General features: G+C 64.3%; 1 protein-coding gene across 11 annotated transcripts; it reads right to left on the bottom strand.

Annotated features, from left to right (window-relative positions):
• Positions 1 to 99: 99 nt before the first annotated feature.
• DGKK (diacylglycerol kinase kappa) lies at positions 100 to 23,155 on the bottom strand. 11 transcript variants are annotated; one of them, XR_015702491.1, is made up of 31 exons: positions 23,027 to 23,155; positions 21,798 to 22,042; positions 11,893 to 12,003; positions 11,698 to 11,778; positions 11,364 to 11,468; positions 11,008 to 11,140; positions 10,693 to 10,799; positions 10,117 to 10,242; positions 9,873 to 9,975; positions 7,722 to 7,884; positions 7,529 to 7,637; positions 7,203 to 7,342; positions 6,981 to 7,062; positions 6,391 to 6,482; positions 6,030 to 6,129; positions 5,425 to 5,665; positions 5,009 to 5,110; positions 4,795 to 4,894; positions 4,264 to 4,371; positions 3,603 to 3,699; positions 3,416 to 3,523; positions 3,123 to 3,236; positions 2,785 to 2,919; positions 2,524 to 2,690; positions 2,261 to 2,378; positions 2,085 to 2,171; positions 1,857 to 1,973; positions 1,657 to 1,783; positions 1,372 to 1,445; positions 1,007 to 1,137; positions 100 to 551 (listed from the first exon to the last, which is right to left on the bottom strand). XR_015702491.1 is itself a non-coding variant. In XM_087748295.1 (30 exons), the coding sequence occupies exons 2-30, from the start codon at positions 21,993 to 21,995 to the stop codon at positions 477 to 479; spliced, it is 3,477 nt and encodes a 1,158-aa protein (XP_087604421.1). In that variant the 5' UTR covers positions 21,996 to 22,042; positions 23,027 to 23,155; the 3' UTR covers positions 100 to 476. The 11 variants fall into 11 exon arrangements, 8 of the variants coding, with proteins under 8 accessions (XP_087604421.1, XP_087604425.1, XP_087604426.1 ...); XR_015702492.1 differs by having other exon boundaries at positions 1,657 to 1,768; XM_087748295.1 differs by lacking the exon at positions 1,372 to 1,445.

The following is a 23,155-nucleotide window of genomic DNA, read 5'->3' as shown; positions in this document are numbered from 1 at the left end:
GGGAGTGTTGTGTGATGGGGAGCAGGAACCTGATGGGTGAAGGGGCAGGTCCCCATCACCCTCCCCCTTGCCTTCCCCTAAGCAATGACACTACACGAGCAGCAGCAATGAGTATCTTTTCTCCAAATATTTACACAGCTTAAATACCCACGTGAGGAAGGGGGATCTTTGCTTTGGCCCCAGCTTGGGTGCACATACGGCAGCCCAGGCTCCTGGAGTGACCCTGCCAGGGGCTGGACTGGGGGTCACGCCATGTTGCCTATAGGGCAAGACCTCTGCTTTAGTGTTTCCAGCCCCACAGGCTCAGGAAGAAGCAGTGGCTCCAGGGACACCGGGGGACAAACAAACAAAGCAAGGCAAGCAGGGGGGCTCCACACACATGGGGCATGGCAGGGACCTGGAGTCCCCCCTGCCTGACCCCTGGTCCCTAGGGGCAGCACCCAGCGGGTGGGCTAGGCTGCTGCCCTGCTGCTGGCCTAGGGTGGGTTGCTGAGCTCCTTAATGGCCTGGAGGATCCTCTTCATGTGGCCCACTTTGGTGATCCCCAGGTCCTGCAGGAAGGAGAGAGGGGAGCTGATGTGCTTGTAGCGGGTCAGCCCTTGGCTGTTGCTGGCAGGGAAGCCACAGGGTGGAGGACGAGGCTGCGAAGCCCAGCTCCCTATGCTCTCCCTGCCAGAGCATGGTCCTTGCTAGGAGCCCTCTGTCCTCTTGCAAGCATATCCCCATGCCTGGGTGCAGGAGAGGGCATGGTGCTGTTGATCCTGCTTTGGGCAGGCGTACAGAGCCTTGCAAGCCGGGGGCCAGGGCCCACCCCATCCCCTGCTTCCAGCCCCTCTGTGCAAGCCAAGCAAGCGGTGCAAGCTCAGCCCTGCGGGGCTGAGGCTGGGTGCAGGGCCAGCACCCGCCTTCCCTCCCCACTGTCAGGAGGGATGGGGAGAGGAGCTAAGGAGGACACTGTGCTCCCCAGGGCTGGGGGTCCCTCTGGGGGGGCACAAGGGGGCTGTACCTTCAGGTCTCTCCTCTCCAGCAGGATCAACTCAGAGCCCTGGATGTCATGCCGGACAAAAATGTCTCTGTACTCCCCTAAACCGAGCGCTTCCAGCCAAGCTGCCACCTCCTCGGAGCCCCACTTGTCTGCTAGCAGGGAGGAAAACCACAGAGGTGGACTGGGCCCCCGTGGCGACAGCCGGACGCAGCAGGGCAGGCAGCAGGCTGCAGCCAGCATACCCTCCTCCCACCCTCAGCTCTGGCAGGGCCAGAGGCCATAGCAGGCTCCGGCTGGAGAGGTTTCTCCTCTCTTTAGCTTACTTACGGAGCATCCAAGCTTCTTCCCCCTCAACGAGACCCCCCAGCCCTGGGGCAGGGACTTACCCGACAGGCTGAGCTGTACCATAGCCCCCTTCTCCCCCTTGCAGTGGTGGTGGAGTTACAGGGCTGGGGGGGCTCTGCATGTCCGTTAGCAGAAAAATGAAGCTTTAAGGGGCTGTTGGTGACAAAGGTGACATCCCCAGGCAGCCAGGACATGCCCTGTCCCCCTTCCAGAGCATCCTGCCACAGCATGCCCAGGACAGGAGGCCGACGGAAAGGTCAGCACACAGGGGTCCCTACCAGTGTGGGCTGTGCCTGTCTCCCTCCCTGGCATGCCGCCCACTTTACCTGGGAGCGTGCTGTTGGTCTTCTGCTTTTGCACTTTGTCCTTGTCCTTCCTGGGCTTGGGGATGTTGAGGCGAAGCTTGAAGCTGCCCTTGTTGGCACTGCCAGCGCTTTCCTGCGAGAAGCCAGGCTGAGTGGGGTGCTACAGCCCCTCTGGGGCCAGCTGGTGGGCCATACCACCCCCCCGGTCCCTGTGCACCCACCTCCTCAGCGGGGTGGGCAATGGGCCCCAGCCAGTGGATGTCTAGCAGCCTCTGCAGCTCCTGGCCCAGCACGCTCAGGGGGCCGTGCAGCACCTCCTCCTCCTGCGGCGAGTCCAGCTGTGGGGGAGAGGGACCATCCCCAGCCCTGCTGCCACCCCCAGAGGTGCCAGCCGAGGGCACAAGTCCCTCCTTTGTGGGGCCTGGGGTGCTCTCCAGCCCCCCACTCACCGCTTTCCCTTCCAGGAATGCCCTAGTTTCAGCGTACAGTTCCTTGATGCTCAGCACCACCTCCACAGCCGCATTCCTGCTGAGAAACTGGGGAGGCATGGAGGAGCGACTCCTTGAGTGGCAGGGCTCCAGGGCAGACGGGTGAAGGTTGCCCTGCACCCCCAGCCCTAGCTCACCTCCGAGGCGCCAGCAGCTTTGTTTGAGAGGGCTTCGCCCAGCGCCAGGGAGCTGGTGTTGACAGCGTGCGCCAGCTCCTGCTCCACGGCTTTGTGAGCCTTGGCTGCCTCGTGGATCCTGTGGGCGAGAGGGGCTGAAGCTGCCGGCGCTCCCCCGGCCTGGACAGGCAGCACGGGACTAGGAGACCCCTGTAGCTCTAGGTGGCCACAGCGAAGCCCCCCCCTCCCCGTGCCTGCCACATACCCCCATCCCGCAGCCTGACCTGGCGATGAGGGTCTCAGCGACTCGAGAGACCTGCTGCAAGAGGCTGCTCTCCTCCTCAGTCAGATACTCCATGGACTGCTGGGAGCTGAGCCGTGGCCGGGCAGCTGCTCGGTAGCTCTCCCCCTTCTGCTTGTCCTCCCAGGACTTGAGGGTGCTTTCAAATGCCTGCAGGGGACGGAGATAGCCCCCCCTCAGCCTGTCAAACCTCCCCATGCCCCAGCATGGCCTCATCGCGTGGGCTGCGCAACCCTGAGCTCACCCGGTCCCTTGTCAGCATCTGGGCTCGGTTCTTGTGCTGGATCTTGATGATGCCAGGCGGCTGGATCCAGGCTTCTCCATCCACCTGCACGGGGACACCCTCATCCCCCCGGATGGTGATCTTCACCACGCGGCACTGTGGGGCGGACAGCCTGGGGTTGGCATTGCGGCTAGCACTGTATCACTGGCTTCAGCTGCTGTGCCAGGGCTGAAAAGCCTCCCAGCGCCACACCAGTGCCAGCCAGGAGCCCGGCTGAGCCACACCACCCCAGGCTCCGCTGCTGCCCCAAAAGCTTTCCGGCACCATGCAGGGTCCCACAGGGTCCCTTGCCCCCCTACCTGTGCGATGCGATGGTGCTGGAGGTTGATGACCCGCGACACGGCCATCTGGATGCTGCCAAAGACGGCCACCACCTCCAACTTCTTGTCATCAAAGGATGGAGCCCCAAAGTTCTGTAGAGGACCAGTACAAGTGAGACCCCAAACCGGGCTTGTTTTGGGACCCAGCTTTTTCCGCCATGTGTGCCCAAGGCAGGGACACCCTGGAGCCCTGCCTGAGGGCTCCCAGGTTCCCCTGGGACTGTGGGAAGGGCATCGTGCCCCCCTCCCCACCCTGCAGCACTGGCACTTACATTGTCCTCCTTGGTGCCTCCCCAGAAGTTGATGCCCCCGGCATAGCTGGGGATGTTGAGGACAGCGATGCCCTGCAGGCTGGGCAGTGAGATGGGCACCCCATCGCACTGCAAGAGAGGACTGAGCCTGGGGGGCCGCCACTCTGCCGCCCCCCCTGCCCCATCGCTGTTCCCCCCGGCCCTGTACCTCCAGTTGCACCCGCTGCTCCAGGTTCTTGTAGGTACGCTGCAGGAGCTCCTTCGTGCCCAGCACCCCGTACCACATCATGTTCTTGGTGCGGCTGCTGCAGGGTGAAGCGGGCCTGGTGAGAGGGGCTGCAGGCTCCCTGCTGCCTGCTGCAGGCTCTGGGCCCTCCCTGGGGCACTGGGCTGAACCAGCTGGCCTGAACCGCTGGCCCTGCACCTGCCTCAGTTTCCCCACTCCCAGAACAGGGGTCTGCTCACTGCCTCCTGGGAGATGCAGGCTGCAGCATGTGGCACCCAGATGTGCACCTTCCACGCCGGCACGGCAATGTCTGCTCTATCCAGGTGCAGAGTGAATAAATCCCACCAAGCCCTCCTGTGCCCGTTCACACACCCAGGGGGCATCGCCAGCCAGAGCCTCGCAGCAGCCCTTCCCCTTCCCAGGGGCGTTTGCAATCTGCTGCCCACCCAGGAGTGCTCACCCCAGCACCGCAGCACTGGGTGCAGGTGGAAAACCTGCTGCAGGAAGGGGTCCCCAGCCAGGCACAGCAGCCCCGAGCCAACCCCACGGCTCCCGGCTCCTGACAGTCCCTCCTGGTGTGGGCATCAGAGAGCCGGGGCAGGTACATGTTTTTTCCGAGGGAATCTGGGGGGTTTCAGCCAACCTGCACTTCTTGGGGTGCTCATCCCGTTTGTTGTTGAACTCCAGGGAGATCTTCGCATCCAGGCCGATGCCGAAGTAGTTATTCATGACGCATTTCTCCGAGAAGTGGCTGAAAGCAGCAGACAGGGTGGGTGAGTTGGGAGGCAGCTGCACATGGGCAACCATTGGGCTGGCACTGAGGGACGGGGTACAAAACCAGCCAGAGCTGTGGTGTGAGCTTCCAGAGGGACTGGCACTGGGAAGCCTGATGCAAGCCAGCAAGGATGGCTGGATCCCCCTCGGTCCCCATGGTGGGACACCCATGGTGTACTCAGGACCTGCCCAGACCCGGGGGCTGGCAGCAAGACATCCAGCACCAGGCACATGCAGGCTTCCCCGGCACAGGCACCACCAGGCCAGGGAGGGCTGTGCTCCAGGGCTGCCACACGAGTGGGCAGAGGATGCCCCAGCGTGGTCCTAGCTCTGCTCCCACTCCATGATGGGCAGCAAGGGTGGGCCAGGGGTCCTGGGGGAGGCAGGACCCCAGACTCACAGGGCACTGGGGTCTTCAGGGAACTGCAAGCTGCCAAAGGTATCCGGCCGGTCCAGGATGACGGAGGAAGACGCAGAGGTCACTGTCTCCCGTGGGGAGCCTGGCCGGGGTGGGGAGAGAGGAGGCAGCTGCTGAACTGGCTTTTACCCTGAGCCCATCCCACAGCTCACCCCCATGGCCCCCCAAAAAGCCACGTGCCCCATTGGTATCTTACTGAGCCTCTCCTCCTCCTTGTTGAGCTCCTCCGAGCTGTCCTTCTTGCTGGGGCCCGCACTGCCCCGGTAGGCTTGGGTCTGCTTGTTCTGCTCATCCACAACTGGAGTCAAAGAGGGGCATGACAGCGAGTCCTGGGCAGCCCCATGGCCCTGTGCCCCCTCTCCAGGTCAGCCTTGTGGGCTCCTGCCAGGCAGGGCCCAGGGTGGCACCTCTGCCCCACACTGGGGACCTCCCTCAGCCATGCCAAGCATCAGAAGAGGGCTGATGCCCTTGGATTACACAGCACTGCTGCCACCCCAAGGATTCAGAGGGGGAAACCAAGGCACAGGTCCAGCACCAAGCTGCGGTGGCTCCACAGCCCATGCCAGGCTGCTGCAGCGCCACACGAGTTGTCAGCCCCCGCCACCCCCTCACCTTTCTCAGCCTGCTCAATGATTTGCCGCAGGGCTTTCTTCAGGCTGTTCGCCCGCAACATGAGCTGCTCCTTGGATTTGAAGATGCGAGGCACGGGGCTGGGGTTGAAGCTGCCACCTTTCTCCTGGTCCTTGGTGTCAGCAGGGGTGGCCTGTGCCATTCCCTCGGGGACCACGATGGCCTGAGCCTCCTCGTTCAGCTCCCGCACCAGCGAGTCCAGCTTCTCGTTCAGCATGGCGCACTGCAGGACGCCCACCATGCTCAGCACCCTGGCACAAGCCGCTGCCCACTGCCAGTGCTGGGTGCTTCCCTGGGCACCCCGTGCTTGCCTGGGCACCTGCAGCACCTGGGCATCCCGAGCATGAGGGCACCCCATCTTTGCCTAGGCACTCCGTGCTTGACTGGGAACCCCGTGTGCCTAGACACCCCACGCTTGCCTGGGTGCCCCATGGTTGCCAGGCCATCCCGAGTGCCTGGGCACCCCAAGCACAACACACGCCAATGCATGTATAGCAAGGGCACGGGCCACTGGAGCAGACCCTGCCAGCCCCCCCACTGCCCGAAGGCTGTGCCACCCGGCATGCCCCAGCCCTCCAGCTCCCCACCTTCCGCGCCATCATCTCAGCCTCCTGCTTGTTCTCCGTTGCCCTCTTGTAAGCCCGGCCAACTTCAGCCACAAAGTCATTGACAGTGCCGCAGAGGAACCTGCCGAGGGAAGCAGTAGGCAGGTGGAGAGGGGCACGGCCTGACCAGCCAGGCACAGATGCCAGCCGGGGGCTGCTGGGATGATGCCCCCCTGCACCAGGGGGGCAGTGCCGGGGTTATCTGCCAGGCACCAGCACAGCCGGCAGCTGCTGGTGGCCAGACAGGGGACAGCCTAGCCTGGGGGGGGCTCAGCACCCCCGGGGACATGCCTCCCACCCAGCAGAGTTGCTCCAGCACCCCAATCACCAGCCCTCTCCTTACTTTGCGGATGATATCACCACCGAGTGCTTGTCCGACTCCAGGATCTTGGCCAGGTGGAAGGCAACAGAGTCGGCATAGTGGGAGATCTGGGCCTGGGGGGGGACGGGGAGGACAGCTGGAGCCATGACACACTGCTGGGTGCCCTGCTCCAGGATGGAGCCTTGCCCAGCCAGCCCTGGACCAGGGATGAACAGCCCTCCTTGGCCCACTCCCCCAGCCCCGAGGGTGGCCGTGCTCACGCCACCGGGCAGAAGGGATGCTCAGCCACTGCAGGAGGGAAACTGAGGCAAGGGGTTGAGGGGGAGCACACGGAAGAGTCCAAAATAGTCTGCTGGTAGCAGGCCAGCTCCACCTCACCCCGCTGCCTGCTCCCAAGTGCATGTGCCAGGCCGAGACTTGCCAGACTCATTTCATCGCATGCAGCCGGCTGCCAGCCCCCTTGCAGCCCCAGTCCCCAGGGACCCCCAGCATGACCTCTCCCTGTGCGATCCCACCCTGCATGCCCCCGAATCGGCTGACGGGGTGAATGGGGACCTGCCCCCCAGCCTGCCCTCCCCCATCTCAAGCCCTCGGGCCCCAATGGTGCCCACCTGTATGTTAGAGTCCCCATTCTCCTCCTCCTTCAGGGCTGGCGGGGACTGCTTGGGGGCCTCGTAGGTCAGCACGCTCCACCTGCCAAGCAGAGACCACGGCTGCTTGCCATCTCCTGGCACCGCAGCACAGGGACATGTGGGCAGGGGACGAGGACAGGCTGACTAAGAGGTGCCAAGGCGGGGGGGAGCAGAGAGGCGCGTGCCCCATGCCACGCTTACCGGTCCAGCATCTTGGTGGTGGCCCTTTCCAGCTTCTCCAGGATCTGCAGCAGCTGAGTGTCGTCATCGCACAGGCTGCCCCAGCCCAGCACCCGCGCCAGGTCATTGCCAGTCCCCAGGGGCAGGACGCCCAGCTGGCACTGTGGGAGAGGGACGGGGCGGGGGGCTCAGAGCCACACCCGAGGGTACTTGCGACACCCTCAACCCTGCCGTGCCCTTTGCTTGCAGCACCCCGGGGCACACGGGGGGGGGGTCCCAGCTGTGGCAGGTGCCAGCACTGGGGATGGTGCCAGCTCGTGCCAGCGAGGCCAGGCACTCCCGCTCACTTGCTTGTGGAGGCCAAGGGTGTCGATCTCGGAGAGCACCCAGCCCACGCTGCCATCCCCCCCACACACCAGGATCCGGAAGGTGGAGAACTTCTGGAAGAGGCGCAGCCTGGGGTGGGGACAGGAGAGAGGGTCTGGGGGCTGTGCCGGGCACCCGCCGGGGCCACCCCGGGGCGCCCAAGCCAGCGCTTACCCCAGGTGTGGGCCCCCGTTCATGAGGTCGAAGACTTGGGCTGGGTTGAGGAACTGCTTGAACTTGCGCAGAAACTTGACGCCCTGGTTGTCCCCGCTCTTGGAGTTGACGAAGGCCAGGAGAGGGCTGGAGCAGGTCGAGGGGCAGGTGGCCTTCCAGAAACCTGTGGGGAGCCCAAGCGCGTGAGTCCCCAGCCCCGGCTCCCACCCCACCAAGGACACTGATGGAGATGCCTTAGGAGAGCAGAGGCTGCACGGACACCCTGACAGTGCTGTGCCCGACCCGCAGGCTACTGGGGCCAGGTGGGAAGGACAGTGATCAGAGTGCCCAGGTGATGGTGAGGGGTGGGAGGAAGAGTAAGAGATGGCAATGGGGATGGGAATGGGGATGGGGATGGGGTGAGGGATTGGCAAGGCTAGCACTAGGGCAGATCCAAGTTAGATTCCTGCTCCACCACTGTCCCTGCAGGCACAAAGTGTGTCACCGAGCTGACTCATGTCCCCGGCCTGCCACTCCAAAAGGGGCACAAGGGGTGGTGAGCGCACAGGAGGGTCAGTTCCTTGCTGTGCCAACAGCCCAGCTGGGACCGACCCAGCAAAACCATGGGGGAACGGGGCACATTCCCACCTGGGGGTGCTCCCAGGGGTGGCACTGGCAGCTGGCATGACCACAGGGGACCAGCTGCAGCCCTGGGGGGCTGTACTGTCACCCCCAGCTCTGCTGCCTGCTCCTACCAGGGCTCTGGCAGGGTAGGTGTGAATGACGCAGACGCCTCGGGAGGCTTGGCAGCCAGCACTGTGCTTTTAAAGAAATGAGATGGGGAATGAAATGTGCCCAAGGCAGAGGAGGATCGATAGCTGGCCTGCAGCCCGCACCCGCCTCAGGCACATCTTGGCCAACCCAGGCCATGGGCCGGTGCCCGCTGGCTCCTTCCCCTGGCAGACTCGGCGATGCTGCAGCAGGGAAAGCATCAGCCCTCGCTGCCACTGGCACCGGCCCCACAGCCATTGCACCCAGAGCCCCGCGGGGTGCCGCCGGCAGCCCGGTGCCTCCACCGCCCAGGGAGCAGCATCCCCGCAGCCCACTGCCACCCAGCCCGGGCATCACTCGATCTCCGCTCCCAACCCAGCTGAGCAGAGCAGATCGGCAAAGCAAAACACCGGGGGCTGCTGAGTCAGAGCGTGGGCTGCCGCGGAAGAGCCCGCTGCCAGCGGCACCCGTACGCCAGGGGGAACAGTGTGGCAGGAGGAGGGGGGCCGAGGCCTTGCCGGGCTGCTTCCCACAGTAGCAGAGCCCAGTCGGGCTCAGCAGCAGTCACGGCTGCAGGTCCCGCAGCCGTGCCAGCCTCGGTTGACTGGACTGCCACGAGAGGGACAGGGCAGAGACACTACAGGGGAGACAGCCGCGAGCAGCCGCGGCTCTGAAGCCGGAGGAGAAGCCGCGTGATGGTTACCCTGACAGCATCCTGATGAGTAACGAGAAGCAGATGAGCCACCGGCTGAGCCGAGTGGTGAAAATCATTAAAGAACGAGGAAAGAAATATCCGGAGGAGAAGAACAGATTTTGCTTGGTGGAGGCCAGCTGGGCCCCTCCGGAGAGGGTGAGGGAGACAGTGGGGGGGATCCCCCAGGGCCGCACATTGCTTCTCTCCCCAGCACCCCGCAGCCACCCATGCCAGGGAGAAGCTGTGCTCTGCACTACCAAAATAACAGATGAGGTTCAGACACTGAGAAATAGCCCAAGCAAGGGCTTCATCCAGCCCTGCAAGGTGCTGAACCATTGGGGTGCAACAGGGGGCACCCCACATCAGGTGCTCAGGGCTGGCGTCGCTGACTCCAGCACAGAGGGACCATGACCAGGGCCACCGCGAGAGGCAGCCTGGCAGGACCAACTGAAGCCACATGCGGGGAAGAAGTGCCACCCCAAAGCATGGCACCGCCGCAGCCCTGGGGCAGAGCGCAAGGCAACAAGCAGCCTACAACCAAGGGTGTGGCAGGGAGGGGCGTTGACTCTGGAGCCTACTGATGGTGGTGTTCCTGGTGCCCCACAGGAAAGTGCCACAAGTCAAAGCCTGCAGAGGAGCTCAGAGCTGTGTCCCAAACAGCCTGTCCCCCGCACCCGCAGCCCAGCCCTGTCCCCTCCATGACTCACCATCCGAATCGATGCTGTTCAAGGCAGTCGGCGGGATGATGGACACTTTGTACTGGCCCAGGGGGCACCTCTTGCCGAAGAGCTCCTTGCAGGCACTGTGAACCTGGGGACAAAGAGACGTGCATAAGCAAAGCTAGGGGACACAGCATCAAAGCCCCCGGCCTCAGCTTCCCCAGCAATGCACCCAGGAGGGGCAGTGCTGTCTGTGCCGTGGAGGGGGGGACAGCGACAGACACATCCTTACAATGGCCTTGCACCAGAGACACCGCCAGTCCTGCAGCCTCCGGACGCTGCCGCAGGTCCGGTCGCAGACAGCGCAGCGTGCACTGACAGGCAGGTTCCCCTCCAGCCACTGGTGGGGCATAGCCACCTGCGGAGAGGGGCAGTCACCAACGGCACATCACCCCTGCTGCCCCCGCGTGCTTGAAGGACAGCAACACAGGCCACCCCCTTCCCCAGGCGCCATGGAAGAGGTGGGCAGGGGATGATGCCCCGCAGCAGGGCAAGGCAGCCGTAGGACCCCTCCCGTGCCCTCTCATCCCCGCCTGGCCCCTTGCAGCCGCCAGTGCGTGAGGCAGGGCAGGGGTGTCCCCAGTAAATGTTTAGGGGTGGCCCCACTTGGAAAGTAATAAGGGATACTGACGTCAGGTGGCAGAGGTGTCCCCAGGCCATGTCCCCACAGAGTCAAGCCCAGAGGCCACACAGTGCAGGGGACAGCTGGGTGCCAGGGTCACCCCTGCTCCTGATTTGGACACAGCAAGGCCAGCTCTGCTGGTGGCTCTGTCCTGCCAGGGTCCCCCGCAGGGACTCCACTGCTTACCCCATCCTCGTCCTCGATGATTTCGGTGCCAATGGAGGCCAGGGTTGTCCACTTGCAGTTGTTGGTGGCTCTGACGGCACAGCGCTTGTGTGCCTTGAACTTGCAGACTGCGCAGGGGGGAGCAGGTGAGGAGCAGGGACGGTCCCCAAGGCACGCACAGCTCTGGTCCCCAACCCCTCCGCAGCTCGTGATGGTGCTGTCCCGGCAGCTGGTGGGCATCACCCTGCATCCCTCCTGCTCCAGGCCAGCCTCGGAGAGGGTCCCCTGCCCCGTTCCCAGCCCCAGCCCACCTCCCAGCAGGACCCTGGCACTGACCTTCGCAGGAGAGGCCATGAGAGGTGACCCCCGGGAGGGCTTCGCGGCACACATTGCAGAAGGTGGGGCGGGCATGGGAGCAGGCGTACCAGTTGTGCATGCCTGAGAAGTGCTCCATGTTGAACTGCGTGGCCTGCTGGGGGGCACAGCCCTGCCCATCAGACCCCTTGGACCCCCAGCTGGCACTCCCTCCCTCCTAGCCCCCCTGAGTCCCCCCAGCCCCACTCCCGGCTGCTGTCCTCCCCATGGGGCTACACCAAGGGCAGCAGCTCCCGTCCAGCAGCCAAAGGCACCCCCAGTTCCTGAGGGGTACCCGCTCACAGATGAGCATCCGCGCAGCCCCCCGCCTGCGTCACCTCATGGATTTCCCACTTCTGGACAGATTTCAGGGCACTGATCCAGTCCTCCATCTCCTTCCGATTCTCTGCACATAGGATGAGCTTCCGGAATGGCGTGATCACCTGCAACAGCCACCATCCCTGTGTCCCCTCGCAAGGCCACCCCGCAGCTAGCCAGCCCCCAGGAGAGCAGCCCCTAGCAAACCCCGGCACAACCACCACCAGTGCCACCTCCTGCAGCACGAGGCCATGCTGTGGGGTGCCCCACAGCTCTGCAGGGAGGGGTCTGCGGTGCCTCCCCCTGAGGTGCTGAAGTGGAGGGGCACAGTGGGTAGCCCCACACCTCCCTCACCGTGAAACTGTTGTTGATGTTCTTGGTGCTGGTCTCGGCCACGCTGGCATCGGACAGGTCTACCTCGTCAAAGATCAGGGACTGTGAGGGAGAAACCGGAGCCCCAGTCCACCACGCAGGGATTTTGGGCTCCTACCCGGACTTGCAGGCTCAAGCCCCCTGGGCTGAGCACGCGGGAAGTCCCCCCAAGCCTACCTTGGCATCCTTGGCGTAATAGAGCGTCCTGCCCCGCAGCTTGAAGTATCGCCTCTTCCACCTCTGGAAGGAGCTAGTCTGCTTCAGCAACAGCCCCTCCTTCACGCTCTTCTGCAGAGACCACAGGGTCATGAGCTCCCGCAGCCCCCAGGACCCCCAAAGCCACCCCCCCACCTTCCAGTGATACCGGTCTCTGGGTCCCCAGGAGCTAAGCAGTGCCCAGAGCACAGACGGGACATTCTGGGGCTCACACTGTGCTGGACGTAGCAGGGTAAATGATATCCATCGCCCGCCGTACCCTGGGCACTTGGCACTTCATGTGATTTGGGGGGGTGGCCGGGCACAGCAGTGCCAGTGGTTGGAGGTCTCCAGCAGCACAGAGCCACTGCTGCCAGTCGCCTCCTCCCCAACCCCAGAGCATCCCCTTGGCTGCTGGGGAGCTGCAGCAGGTTGAGGCTCTCCTGGGCAGAGCTGGGGCCAGGAGAGCTCCCTTGGAGGTGATACTGACACCCCAGAGCCACCAGGACTGCGTCTTGGAGGTGGCATTACTCAGGCACTGCGGCCCCAGACTCTTTGCTAGGTTGGAGAGCAGATGGCCAGGATATGGCCAGCCCCGCCTGGCACCCGCAGTCCCCGGAGGGGACAACCTGGGGCCGAGGGCAGCCCGTGGCAGGCAGAGCATCCCCTTGCAGTGCAGCGCATCCCTGCAGCCTGGCCGCCTGTCCTCTGCCCTCCCCAATTCACAGCACCTGCCAATATTTACCCTCCTCGCAGTGGTGTTTACAAGACTCAATTAATTAGTGTTTGCGACGCGGCTACAAGCCTGTGCTGAGCGGGGTGGCAGAGATGCTCTGGCACTGCCTAATCTTTGATTGTATCTTCTTTAAACACCGCCGGCAGCCCCATTCAGCTGCTCCTCTGCAATTAGCCGCAACAGCGGTTGTATCAGATCCCGGCACATGACAACAAGGCACATTTAACGGCGAATTAGCACCAGGCACCAAGGGCATCATGAGAGAACTGCAGCCCCAGGGCTCCGCGCTCCCATGCCCAGCCCATGTGCTGTAAGAGGTGGCACCCAGGCACCCACCAGTCGGCAAACACACCGGCCCCTGGCCTCAGTGTTAATCCACTGCCCCACAGCTCTAAACGAGATGGCCAGAGCACCAGGAGTAGCAGGAGCCTCCAAGGTCACAAAGAAGCCAAAACCCCACCTGGGGTGCTCCCCAAGCCTCAACTCCCCCAAATGCCTGACCGCTCCCCAAGCCCCCCAGGGCATGCACCGGGATGTGTCCGGCTCTCTTCCAGCTTGCAGCCCGGAGTTCGGGGAGAGATGGTTTCAGCCTTTATCGCTCCCTATCAACACTTTGCCCCCCGGGACTGGCACAGGGTTTGGCTGTGGTCGGTCCCCATCCTGCCTGCAAGTGTCAGTGCAAGTTCAAACAGCCCTGGTGTCCCCAGTGCCAGCACCCAGGGACCCACCGCGTCTCCTCCCTGGCCTCTCAGCTGCAAGAGCACACAGAGGAGATGGCGACCCCAGAGCTGCGACACAGCCAGAAAGGGGAACATGGCCTTTGAGGAGGGTCCAGCTGCGACCCCCAAATCCACATACAAACCATGCACCCTAGCAGTCCCTGCCCCACATCAGGAGGGGACAGGGCAGGGTCCTGCCACAGCCAGGTGGATCCAGCCACAAACGCCACTTCCACCACACCTGTTTGCAGGCGGCGGATGCAGGCACAGGCTCCGAGTTTGCTGCAATCATTACTTTTGCTGCGAAGGACAGGCAGCATGTGACGGCAAGGAGCGGCACGGAGGAGCCCATGATGGCGAGGAGCAGCAGAACGTGATGACAAGGAGAAGGAAGAAGAGGCAGGTCCGTGAGAGTGGCTCAGGGCTATCGCAGCAGGGGCCGGAGCCAGCGCTGCAGTGGGGTGCGGGCGCTCAGCTCTGCCTGGCTCCAGGGCCACGTGGGTGGCAGGACACGGCCAGGAAGGCTGCCTGGGAGAGGCATCCCCTCCTGCGAGGGGGCCAGAGCTGAAATGCCCCCAGCCGCGCCGCTGCGGCCACTACAGCAATTTCTTCTGGCAGCCAGCGGCAACAAGGCATCACCCGGCCCCAGGATGTCACAGTCCCAGCCATTCCGGGGACAGCGACGTGGCTGCCAGCAGGGTGCCAGCCCCAGCCCCCCACCACCTCCGCCATGACACCCATGAGAGTTTTACCACACCCGCAGTGCCATGGTTATGGGGGATGTGCCTCAGTTTTGGCCCAGTGCAGACTAACTAATCGCCAGCATCCTAGCGTGGGGGCAGCAACACTGGTGCAGAGAAGCTTGGGGGGCACCTCTCCCCATGTCCACCCTTGGGTGCTTCCCAAAACATGCCCAGGGTGCCCCAGGCATGGCAGCAAAGCCCAAGCCCTCTGCCCCACTATGCACAGCATCCTACCACATAACCCCTTATGCCTGCAGCTGCCTGTCCAGGCTCCGTCACCCCCAGCACTGACATGGTGGGGCACAGGTTCAGTTGATACCGGTGTCGCCAGGGTGGGGCCAGCCAGCCAGCCCCCTCCCTGGGGAAAAGGAGGCAGGTTCCCTCTCCGAAATGAGCCATGGAGCCTGGCTGAGCCACACTGCCTGGGCAGGCACATGAGTCTCTCTGCCTGGGGTGCCGAAGGGATGTTTCAGGGTCTCACTGGGGCGATCCACCCCCACACACCCGATTTTTTGCCCATGGGTCTGAGCCAGGAGCACCCAGTGCTGCGTTGTGCCGGGAGTAGCTCCCCAGTGGCTCAGCAGGTTTGGACCCCTGCTTTTGACACTAGGGACAGGAGGAGACTTGGTATGCACCTGACAGCCAAGGCCACCAGCAGACCCGGCCATGCCGTAGGAAGCCACGCTGCGGCAGGCAGCATCGAGCAAGCCTGTCGTTTCCCCTTGCAAACAGGAAAGGGGTGGGGAGGGCAAAGGCCGGCACTCGGGGCAAGCAGCGGGTGGGATGTGCCAGGGTGGCATCACCCCTGCCGTGCTGGCTCCCCCGCAGCCCCAACCAGGGCTTCAGTGTCACCACAATAATACAATCCCCGATAACAAATGGCTATTAGGTACCCTATAGCTCCCAGGAGCAGGAGCCCCACAACTGCAGCAGAGGGTAGGGAGCTGCCTCTTCCTCCCAAAGAGCTTTCGGAGGCAGTGACAGCCCCCCGCCACTGGGGTGGGAGCTTTGCGCTGGCCGCTGCACAGCCCCGAGCATGGGGTGCCACTCGCACCCCAAACCGAGCCCTAGCCCCTCCACTCACCCCAACCACAGCTTTTCTGGCTGGCAAGCCCCATCCAGCGCTGCAAGGAGCCACAGCAGAGCCAACGCTGGCTCCACCCCAGCAACAGAGGCGGTGATGTGCCATGCCAATGCCCAGAGCGATGTGCAACCTGCCTGTCCACCAGCCTGAGGCTGGCACCCCTCTGCAGGGCTCTGCCCCCACCCTCCCCTGCCCCATCTTGGGGACCCTCCCTGCTCACTCCAGCTTGGGGGTGCTCAGCACCACCTGGGATGTGCTCAGCACCAGGGAAGTCCCAGAGGCGCAGGGTGGGGCGGTGAAGGCAAGAACAAAACCACCCGGGGTCTGCGGAGAAACTGCCACCTCCGGCTCAGCCACAGCTGGCGGAGGGTAAGCAGCACTGCGGTCTTGGAGGGGACAAAGCCAAAAATACCCCTGCGAGGATGGCTGGCCACTGGCAATGTGCGCCGCCAGGACCGGGCTGGTCTCCAGGGCCATCATGCTGCGGGCTGGCTATGTGCTCGGCACAGGCAAGGGGGCTTGAGGCGCAGCCCAAGGGAGCTTGTCTCCCTCCAGGACCGCACCCCAGCAGGGCTTCTTCCAGGGCAGGGTGCACCCCAAAATGTCAGCTCTTCCCTTGGCTCTAAGGCAGAGCCCCGGGATGCTGCTTTGAACCCCCACCCCACTCTCCCAGCTCTGCCACCGCCATCCCTGGGAAGAGCCTGTAGTGCAGCCAGGCTTGACCACATCTGGGGCAGGAGGGTTTTCCTGCTGGGATCAGCTTGGACAGCGAAGGAGCTGCTAGAGAAGAGCCAGGAAGGCTGAGTTACTTAGGAATGCTGGCACATACAGCTGGTGGGCACCACACTGGCTGCCCACCTGGCTTGCAGCCCTACACCACTCCTGATGGGATCTGCTTGGCCCTGTGGCAACACGATGCCTTGCCCAGGGAGGAGGAGAGGGGACCGAACACCCGCCAACACACTGACCTGCATTGCACCAGCATCATCCTAGGCAGCCACCCTCCTCCAAACGCAGCAGCCCACCAGGCACGTGCCAGGGTCCGGTTGGGTCAGAGCTCATCCCCCTCCTGAGCCGACGGGTATCAGGACAGCAGGGGAGAGCCGGCAGCTCTGCAAACAGCCGGCCACAGGGCCACCAGCATCTGCTGGGCAACCCATGGGCTGGAGTCAGTTGGAAACCTTATCAGGCATTGCGATATGGCAGAGCTCTTCCGGGACCAGGCAGCCGGCGGGCTCAGTGCCCTGGGGGGTGCCACAGCCCCACAGGCTCAGCTGCATCCACGCTCCCCAAGAATGTAGCCTGCCGCCATTGTAAGACCCCAAATCCCCCTTCCCAGTGCTACGGGATCCTTGAAAGGAGATTCCAGCACTGGTCCTGACATGCCATTACATGGTGCCACGAGGCACCCCTCTGGCCATCAAAAGGGGATGGAGGTTTAATGGGCAGGAACAAGGGAAGGAGCCCCCAAAAGAAGGGCAATCTCCCCTACACCTCATCCTCCAGCAGTCACGACCTTCAGCTGCTTTTTAGAAATGAGCTTGTGCTTCCCTGTCTACAGCCACATCGGTCCCCAAGCATCCTGCCAGCAGGCATCCCGCACCAGCCCGCCCTGTGCCAGTCCCCCCCTGCCCCTCGTGCCTGGGTACTGGCGGGCAGCGCCACAGCTCTCCCACCCTGCCCAGCCGCTGACAGGCAAGAGCGGTGCTTGCATAATGGAAAATGTGAGCAGGGAGAGGGCAGCGTGTCTGAGAAACCTCACAAACATCCGGCTGGCGACACTGGGGCTATCTTTACACCCCAGGCACCGGCTCGGCGAGCCCTGATTAACGAGAGCAAGCCCAGCCTCCCCTGCCCTGCTGCAGCCTCCTCAGCAGGGACGGTCCCAGGCAGCATCACTGTGCCCTGTGGTACGGTCCCACTGCAGGGGGTGACCCAGTGACCGGCCAGTCCCCTCACCAGCCCCCGGCAGGCCACATGGCGCCAGGCTGGGAGCAATGTGGGGCACGGCTGGGGTGGAGATGGACTTTGGTGTCGGCTGGCTGCAGTGCAGCTGTGGCTGGCAGGGAGCTCTGGGATGGAGCCCAGGGGGAGCCACCTGGAGCTGCCCAGGATCATGGAGATACTCAGCCCGTGGGTTCTGAATATCTCCATGGATGGAGACTCCACAGCCTGTCTGGCCCGCCCACGCCAGTGTTTGACCAATCTCACAGTAGAAAAAGTGTTTTCTTGTGTTCAGACACAATTTCCTATTTTTTTCATTTGTGTCCGTTGTCCCATCAGCGGACACCACGGAAAAGAGCCTGGTTCCCTCTTTGCTGCACCCTCCCCTTCAAATATCTACCCACATCGCTGAGGACCCCCTGGCCCCAGCCTCCCCTCCAGGTTGAACAGCCGCAGCTCTCCCAGCCTCTCCCTGTAGGAGAGATGCTCCAGTCCCTTACCAGTGTCAAGCCAGGAGGACGCGCTGCCCAGGAGCCACGTGCCACCCTCTCGCTGCAGGAAGGAGGTTTCCAGGCCTGGCCCCAGGGGCCCTACCTTGCTTTCCTTGTCTTTTGGCCAGGATCTGGCCCTCGGCAGGCAGCACTCCCCACAGCCTGGCTCTGCAGCACTGCCCTACCAGGCCTCCTGCAGCTGCCCCAGCACCACTACATCCATAGGCACCGCTCACCCCATCCCTGGGGCACCCTGAGCCTGTGGGGTGCCCAGTGCCTCCAGTAAGGACCAAGAGCACTCATCCCTCGGGGTACCAATAACCCCACCGACCTCCCCCAGCCCCCCGGGAGGATGCTGGTGGGTCCCCCAGCCCCACCAAGTGTCTGTGAGTACCCCAGCATCAGGAATTCGGGAACATGATCCCCCTTTCTAAAGGGCAGACAAGCCATGCCCCTGCCCGCCATGGCCATGCACATTGTGCCCACCCCATGGGCAATGTTCCTATCCCTGGCATGCACCCCCCCATGCACCTGGTGCCTGCAGCCCCCCAGCTCTGGTGCAAGCACCCCAGGACCAGTCGCTCACTGCAGCTCCTTGCAGCTGGAGCCAAACAGAGCAGAGCTGCTGGATTGCTCCCTGCCTCCGCTCAGCTGCTGGGAGAGGCTGTGCTGAGGCAGCGCCGGGAGCCGAGTGCCCGGCCCACGCAGGCAGGATGTGCCCCCCCCCGCCCCCGTATGCCAGCACCTCAAATGTCTTGATGCACCCCGGAGCTGGCACTCCCTCCTTCCCCATTGCCCCTTCCCTCCATGCCCAGCCCTAAAGGGACCAGTGCCGGAGTGCAGCACAGCATCCCCCTCCCGCTCTGCCCTTGCACTCCCAAAACCCAGTGCAGGCAACCAGCAGCCCCTGGCCACAGTGAGGAGGAGGAGGAGGAGGAGGAGGAAGAGGAGGAGAAGGAGGGGGCGGTAGCAAGACCCCATCCGTCCTGGGGCCATTCAGCCCGGCAGGGGCACCTGCGCCTGGCAGCTGTCATTGTCACGGAGCACAATGGCCTCGACGCCTCCACGCAGAAGCCGGCACAAAGCGCCCTGTGGGGCGCCCCGGCAATTACAGCCCAGAGAAAGCCAAGCTGGGGGTGTGGAGTGGGGAGACGTGATTGATGGGGAGGTTTGAGGAGGGAATGGGGAAAGAGGCATTTTGGGGGGGGCGCTGGGAATGGGGAGCAGCAATCAGGAAGGATTCAGCAGATCCCAAAATGATCCTTGCCCGCTCCTTTCCCCACGGGGCTGGACAACACCCTGGCGTGGGGTAAGCTGCTTGCTCCCATCACCAGGGACCAGGGTCCCCCCAGTCAATGTGGGTGGGCAATGGGATGGGGGTCCCGACCCTTCCAGCCCCCCAACATGGCAGGCTCCTATAGAGCCTCTCCAGCACCCCGACCACAACCGACGGCCAAAAAATAGGCCAGCCTGGCCGCCCCCCGCCCCGCTAACCCGGTTATCTCTTGGTAGCTGCAGCCCTGGCACTAGACTCCTCCTCACTCATTAACTGTGTGCTAATTAGGTACCTGCCCCAGTCTCTGCAGTGCAGGCAATGGTTCCCCCACCATCCCAAACCCACATGGGTGCACAGGGGTGTCGAAGTGGCTCGGAAAGGTGTCTGCCACAGCACATGGGCTGCCCATCCCTCCAGCTGCAGCTGTGGCCACGGCCAGAGGGACGGGCAGCACGTGTACCGCGGCACGGCTATGAGCCAGGGACAGCCCGACCTGGATGGCAGCAGCAATCATCCCAAAATCCTCATCTCCATAGGGAAGGAAGAAGCTCATCTGGCGAGGAGCCAGGGTGGCAAGTGTGGTCCTGTCCATCCGGACCAAGGCAAAGTAATCCTCGGGGAAAACCCTGAACCCCAACACTGAAAACACTTAGATTTGGGGGAGGGGGAAGGGTGCACACACAGCTTGCTCTCAGCCCCCTCCAGCACCAGCCCTGCCCAGCTCTCACCCCTCTCTCCTCCTCTCTCCCAGCTCCGCGGACCATTAACCCAGCCGCATCCTTTCCGCCTGCCCATCCATCATGCCGCCCGCCTCCCTCGGCACGCTAGGCAGCATCACCTCCTGCATGGCTAATTGCTGACGCCGGGCAGGATGCAGGCAGCAACCATGGCAGGCAGGGAGCTGGCAGCTCAGCCTTTCCCCACGCATAGCCTGTAAGCCGGCGAGGCCGGACCTGCTGATGGCACAGAGGGGCTTTGGCGCCTGGGCTGGGGGCTCGGGGCACGCTCGTGTCCCTGTGCTGCTGCCGCAGGACATGGGTGCAGCCCGGCCATCTGCCCTTTTCTCTCAGGTTTCCTGGCATTGATGACCCCTGTGATATCCCCCATGCCCCACAGCACAGCAAACTCCTCTGGCATGGCAAATGCTGCATGGCAAACTCCAGTGGCTGCTGCCACCCCTCCAGGAGGGTGCTGAGGGCTTGCACACAGTGCTAAGCATCCTCCAGCCCACTGGCTTCCCACTGTGCTCCCCGCACAGCACCCTGCACCCCAGCACAGCCCACGACACCCACCTGGCAGCCACGCTGGAGCAGGCAGAGGAGATGCCAGCCTGCTCCAAAGAAGGGGAAACTGAGGCACGTTCCTTGAGCAGCAAGAGGGACTCGGCAAGAGCCCCCCCAGTGCTGCCTACCCCGGAAACGTCTCCTACCAAGTGAGAAAACCCCACGGCACCAAGTTGGGAGCATGAGACTTCCGCACCCCTGGGCAAATGCCCTTTGTCCCCCTTGTGCCAGTGCGTCAGGCTTGGCAAAACAGCCAGGCCTGGGCCAGCAGGAGAGGAGCTCGCCCCAGCCCCAAGCTGCCACCAGACCTGGCACACTGCTCCATCCCCGCTGCATCCCTCCATGCCCGCAGCACCCAACACCAGAGCCCGGGGGCACCCCGCTGCTCCGCAACTGCCTCCCCCCGCTGTGTTTTCTCAGCTGTCCCCCCTCCCCAGGGCAGCACGGCTACCAAATCCCCACCAAGGGGTGGCTGGGGCTAGAAGCCGGCTGCGGCGGGATTTCTGGCATGGCCCCAGGGCGAGGGTCCCCCCCGCGGCGCAGCAGCCCCCTCATACTGCCGGCACTGCAGGCACCGGCTTGACTCACACCACCGCCTCCTTCCTGCAGCTGGAAGAGCAATGCAAAGGGACCGCTCACCCGGCACATCGCCCAGAGCATCCTCCCCGCGCCGTGCCCGGATCCCCCCCTCCCCAAACGCCCCCCCCCCCAAAACTTCCTCCTCTCCCCACTTCCCACCTGGCCATTCAGCCCAGGTTATTTCTCCCTGCACTTCAGGTAGGAGGTGCCTGGCCATTTCACCATCCCCACCTAGGACACCTACGGCCACCCACTCCTGTTTGGCCAGGAGGCACCACACTCCACATTTTTGCAGGTCCTACCAAAATAGCTTCCTCTGAGCAAGCTGCGTGCACACACACACACACACACACACAAGCTGCCCTCACACCAAGAGCCGGTGTCACATCTGACCTCAGAGGTGTCCCCATCCACCTAGCAAACCACCACAAGGGACTGGATCTAGGGAAGGCTGCGGGAACGGGGCCCGCAGGAGAGCTGGCACAGCCAAATTAATCCGGGGCGCCAGGAAAGATGCCGACTCCATTTTGCCGCCCACCAGGCCCCACATGCACACTGCCTGCAACGGGGTGCGGGATCCCAGGAGCCTACAGCACCACAGTGACCCTAAATCTCACCCCCAGAGCATCCGTGGGGCAGAGCCTTCCCAAAAGAGCCCCCTTTTCCCCAGAGGCAGGTGGGGGGAACCCAGGGGATACAAACATGGGATAAAGGCAATCGGGGCGGGGGGGGGGGGGGCAGTCCGGGTATGGGAGAGACCCTGTCCCCGAACGGTGAGGTAAAATCTGTGCTCCACAGCCCCACAGGACCAATGCTGACCCTGCCACCATGGGGTGTACACCTTTGCATGTGCCCTTCCGCAGGGCACAGGGGGCCGGACCCCTCCTGGCACTGCCCCGGGCACTGGCTGGGTTGGGTCTGCAAGCAGCAAGTGCCTGGCACTGGTTTACACCCCAGAGCGGGCGAACCCCCCACTCCCTCACCCCGTTCTCGGCAGGGACCGCGCACACCAGCCAGCCCCGCGCCCCTGACCTTGCTCCTCATCTGCCCTGAGGTGGACACCTTCCGGATGAGCTTGTGGGAACTGTCCTCCTGCTCGCCCTCGCTGTCGGACGACTCCTCGCCGCCTGCCTCGGGCGAGATGGGTGCCAGCTTGTCCGAGTCCAGGGATGACACCGATTCCCGGGTCTTCCTCAGGAACAGTTCCCCGGGCACCAGCTTCTCGGCCATCTTCCCACCCAGCTTGGCTCAGGGCTCCGCCGCCTCCTGTGACAGCCCTGGGAGGACAAGGACACACGGGAGTGGAGGAAAAGCGCTGAAAGGGGGTGCACAGCCCCTCGCCCTCTATGGCTCAGCCAGCCAGGAGGTGCAATCCTGGAAATCAGGAGAGACGGTGCTTCCTCGCCCAGGAACACTGCTCAGGTGGCTTCCTTGCAGACAAAGTTTTCCTTCCTTACCTTTTTTCGATGTCCCAACTTTTCCTCACCCTGCCTGGCATCCCAACACCATCCCTCACTCCGCCGTGGGAGACGGCAGCCACCCGTGCCCTGGCACTGGGGTGCACCTCCCTTGCCGCAGCCTGCGCCAGCCCCCCCCTCCGGTGCCCATCCCCAGGGCGCTGGGCTGCCCTCAGTGGCCGGGCGTGGGGGGAGAGGGGGGTCTCCATGAAAAGCAGCAGCTGCCTCCCGCCATCCGCCTTGCTCCGGCAGCCGGCAAGGGCTGGGAGCATCTCCGGGCGCCGCGCCGGTGGCTCGCCGGTCCCAAGCAGGTGGCTGCGGATGGGGGGGGCGCGGGGCCCCCCGCATGCGGGGGAAGCCGCCTCCCCACGGCATCCCTGCCCGCCCCGGGGCTGCGGGCGGCCGGGGGGGACACCTACCTGGGCGAGCGAGCCTGGCCGGCTGCAGGGCTGCCGTGTCCGGGCCGGTGTGGCGGGGGGCACCCCACGGCGCCGTGCCCGGCCCCACGCGGCTCCCGCGGGCCGGCTCCGCCGCCCCCCCCGCGGCTGCCGGCAAACGTGCTGCCGTCTCCCCGCGCAGCAACAAGCGTTTCGGGGCGGGGGGGGGGGGGGAAGCGAGGGCACCGCAGCGCTGCTGTGTCGTCCCCCCCCCCCCTCCCCCGGGCGCGGCCCCCCACCCCCCGCCCCCCGCTGCGGGCCTCGCACCCCCCCTCCGACCTCAGGCTGCCGGGTGCCGGGTCTCCGCCGAGCATCCCGCAGCACGCCCGGGAGGGGGGAGGCGGAGCGGCCCCCCCCGCGCACACACCTTGCACACCCCGAGCCGCCGCCGCCGCTTGTGCAAGGTCGCTCTTCCTCCGGCCCCCCGCCCGCCGCCCCGCAGCCCCCCCGGCCCCGCAGCGCGGCCCCGCCGGGACGTGCCTCTGCAGGCAGCGCC

Source organism: Nipponia nippon, unplaced genomic scaffold (assembly GCF_047370975.1).
Source record: "Nipponia nippon isolate SJK-2023a ecotype South Korea unplaced genomic scaffold, ASM4737097v1 scaffold_12, whole genome shotgun sequence".
Taxonomy (NCBI): Eukaryota; Metazoa; Chordata; class Aves; order Pelecaniformes; family Threskiornithidae; genus Nipponia; species Nipponia nippon.
Note: the sequence above shows the minus strand (reverse complement) of the source record. Positions and strands in the feature narration are given on the sequence as shown.

Excerpts from the sequence above, each read along its gene's own strand:
- DGKK (XM_087748295.1), bottom strand. The coding sequence starts at position 21,995 with ATGGCCGAGAAGCTGGTGCCCGGGGAACTGTTCCTGAGGAAGACCCGG. Across the intron at positions 11,779-11,892 it reads ATTACGCCAAGGATGCCAAG|TCCCTGATCTTTGACGAGGT; the intron begins GTAGGCTTGGGG and ends TCTCCCTCACAG. Across the intron at positions 10,800-11,007 it reads TCATGGCCTCTCCTGCGAAG|TCTGCAAGTTCAAGGCACAC; the intron begins GTCAGTGCCAGG and ends CCCCCTGCGCAG.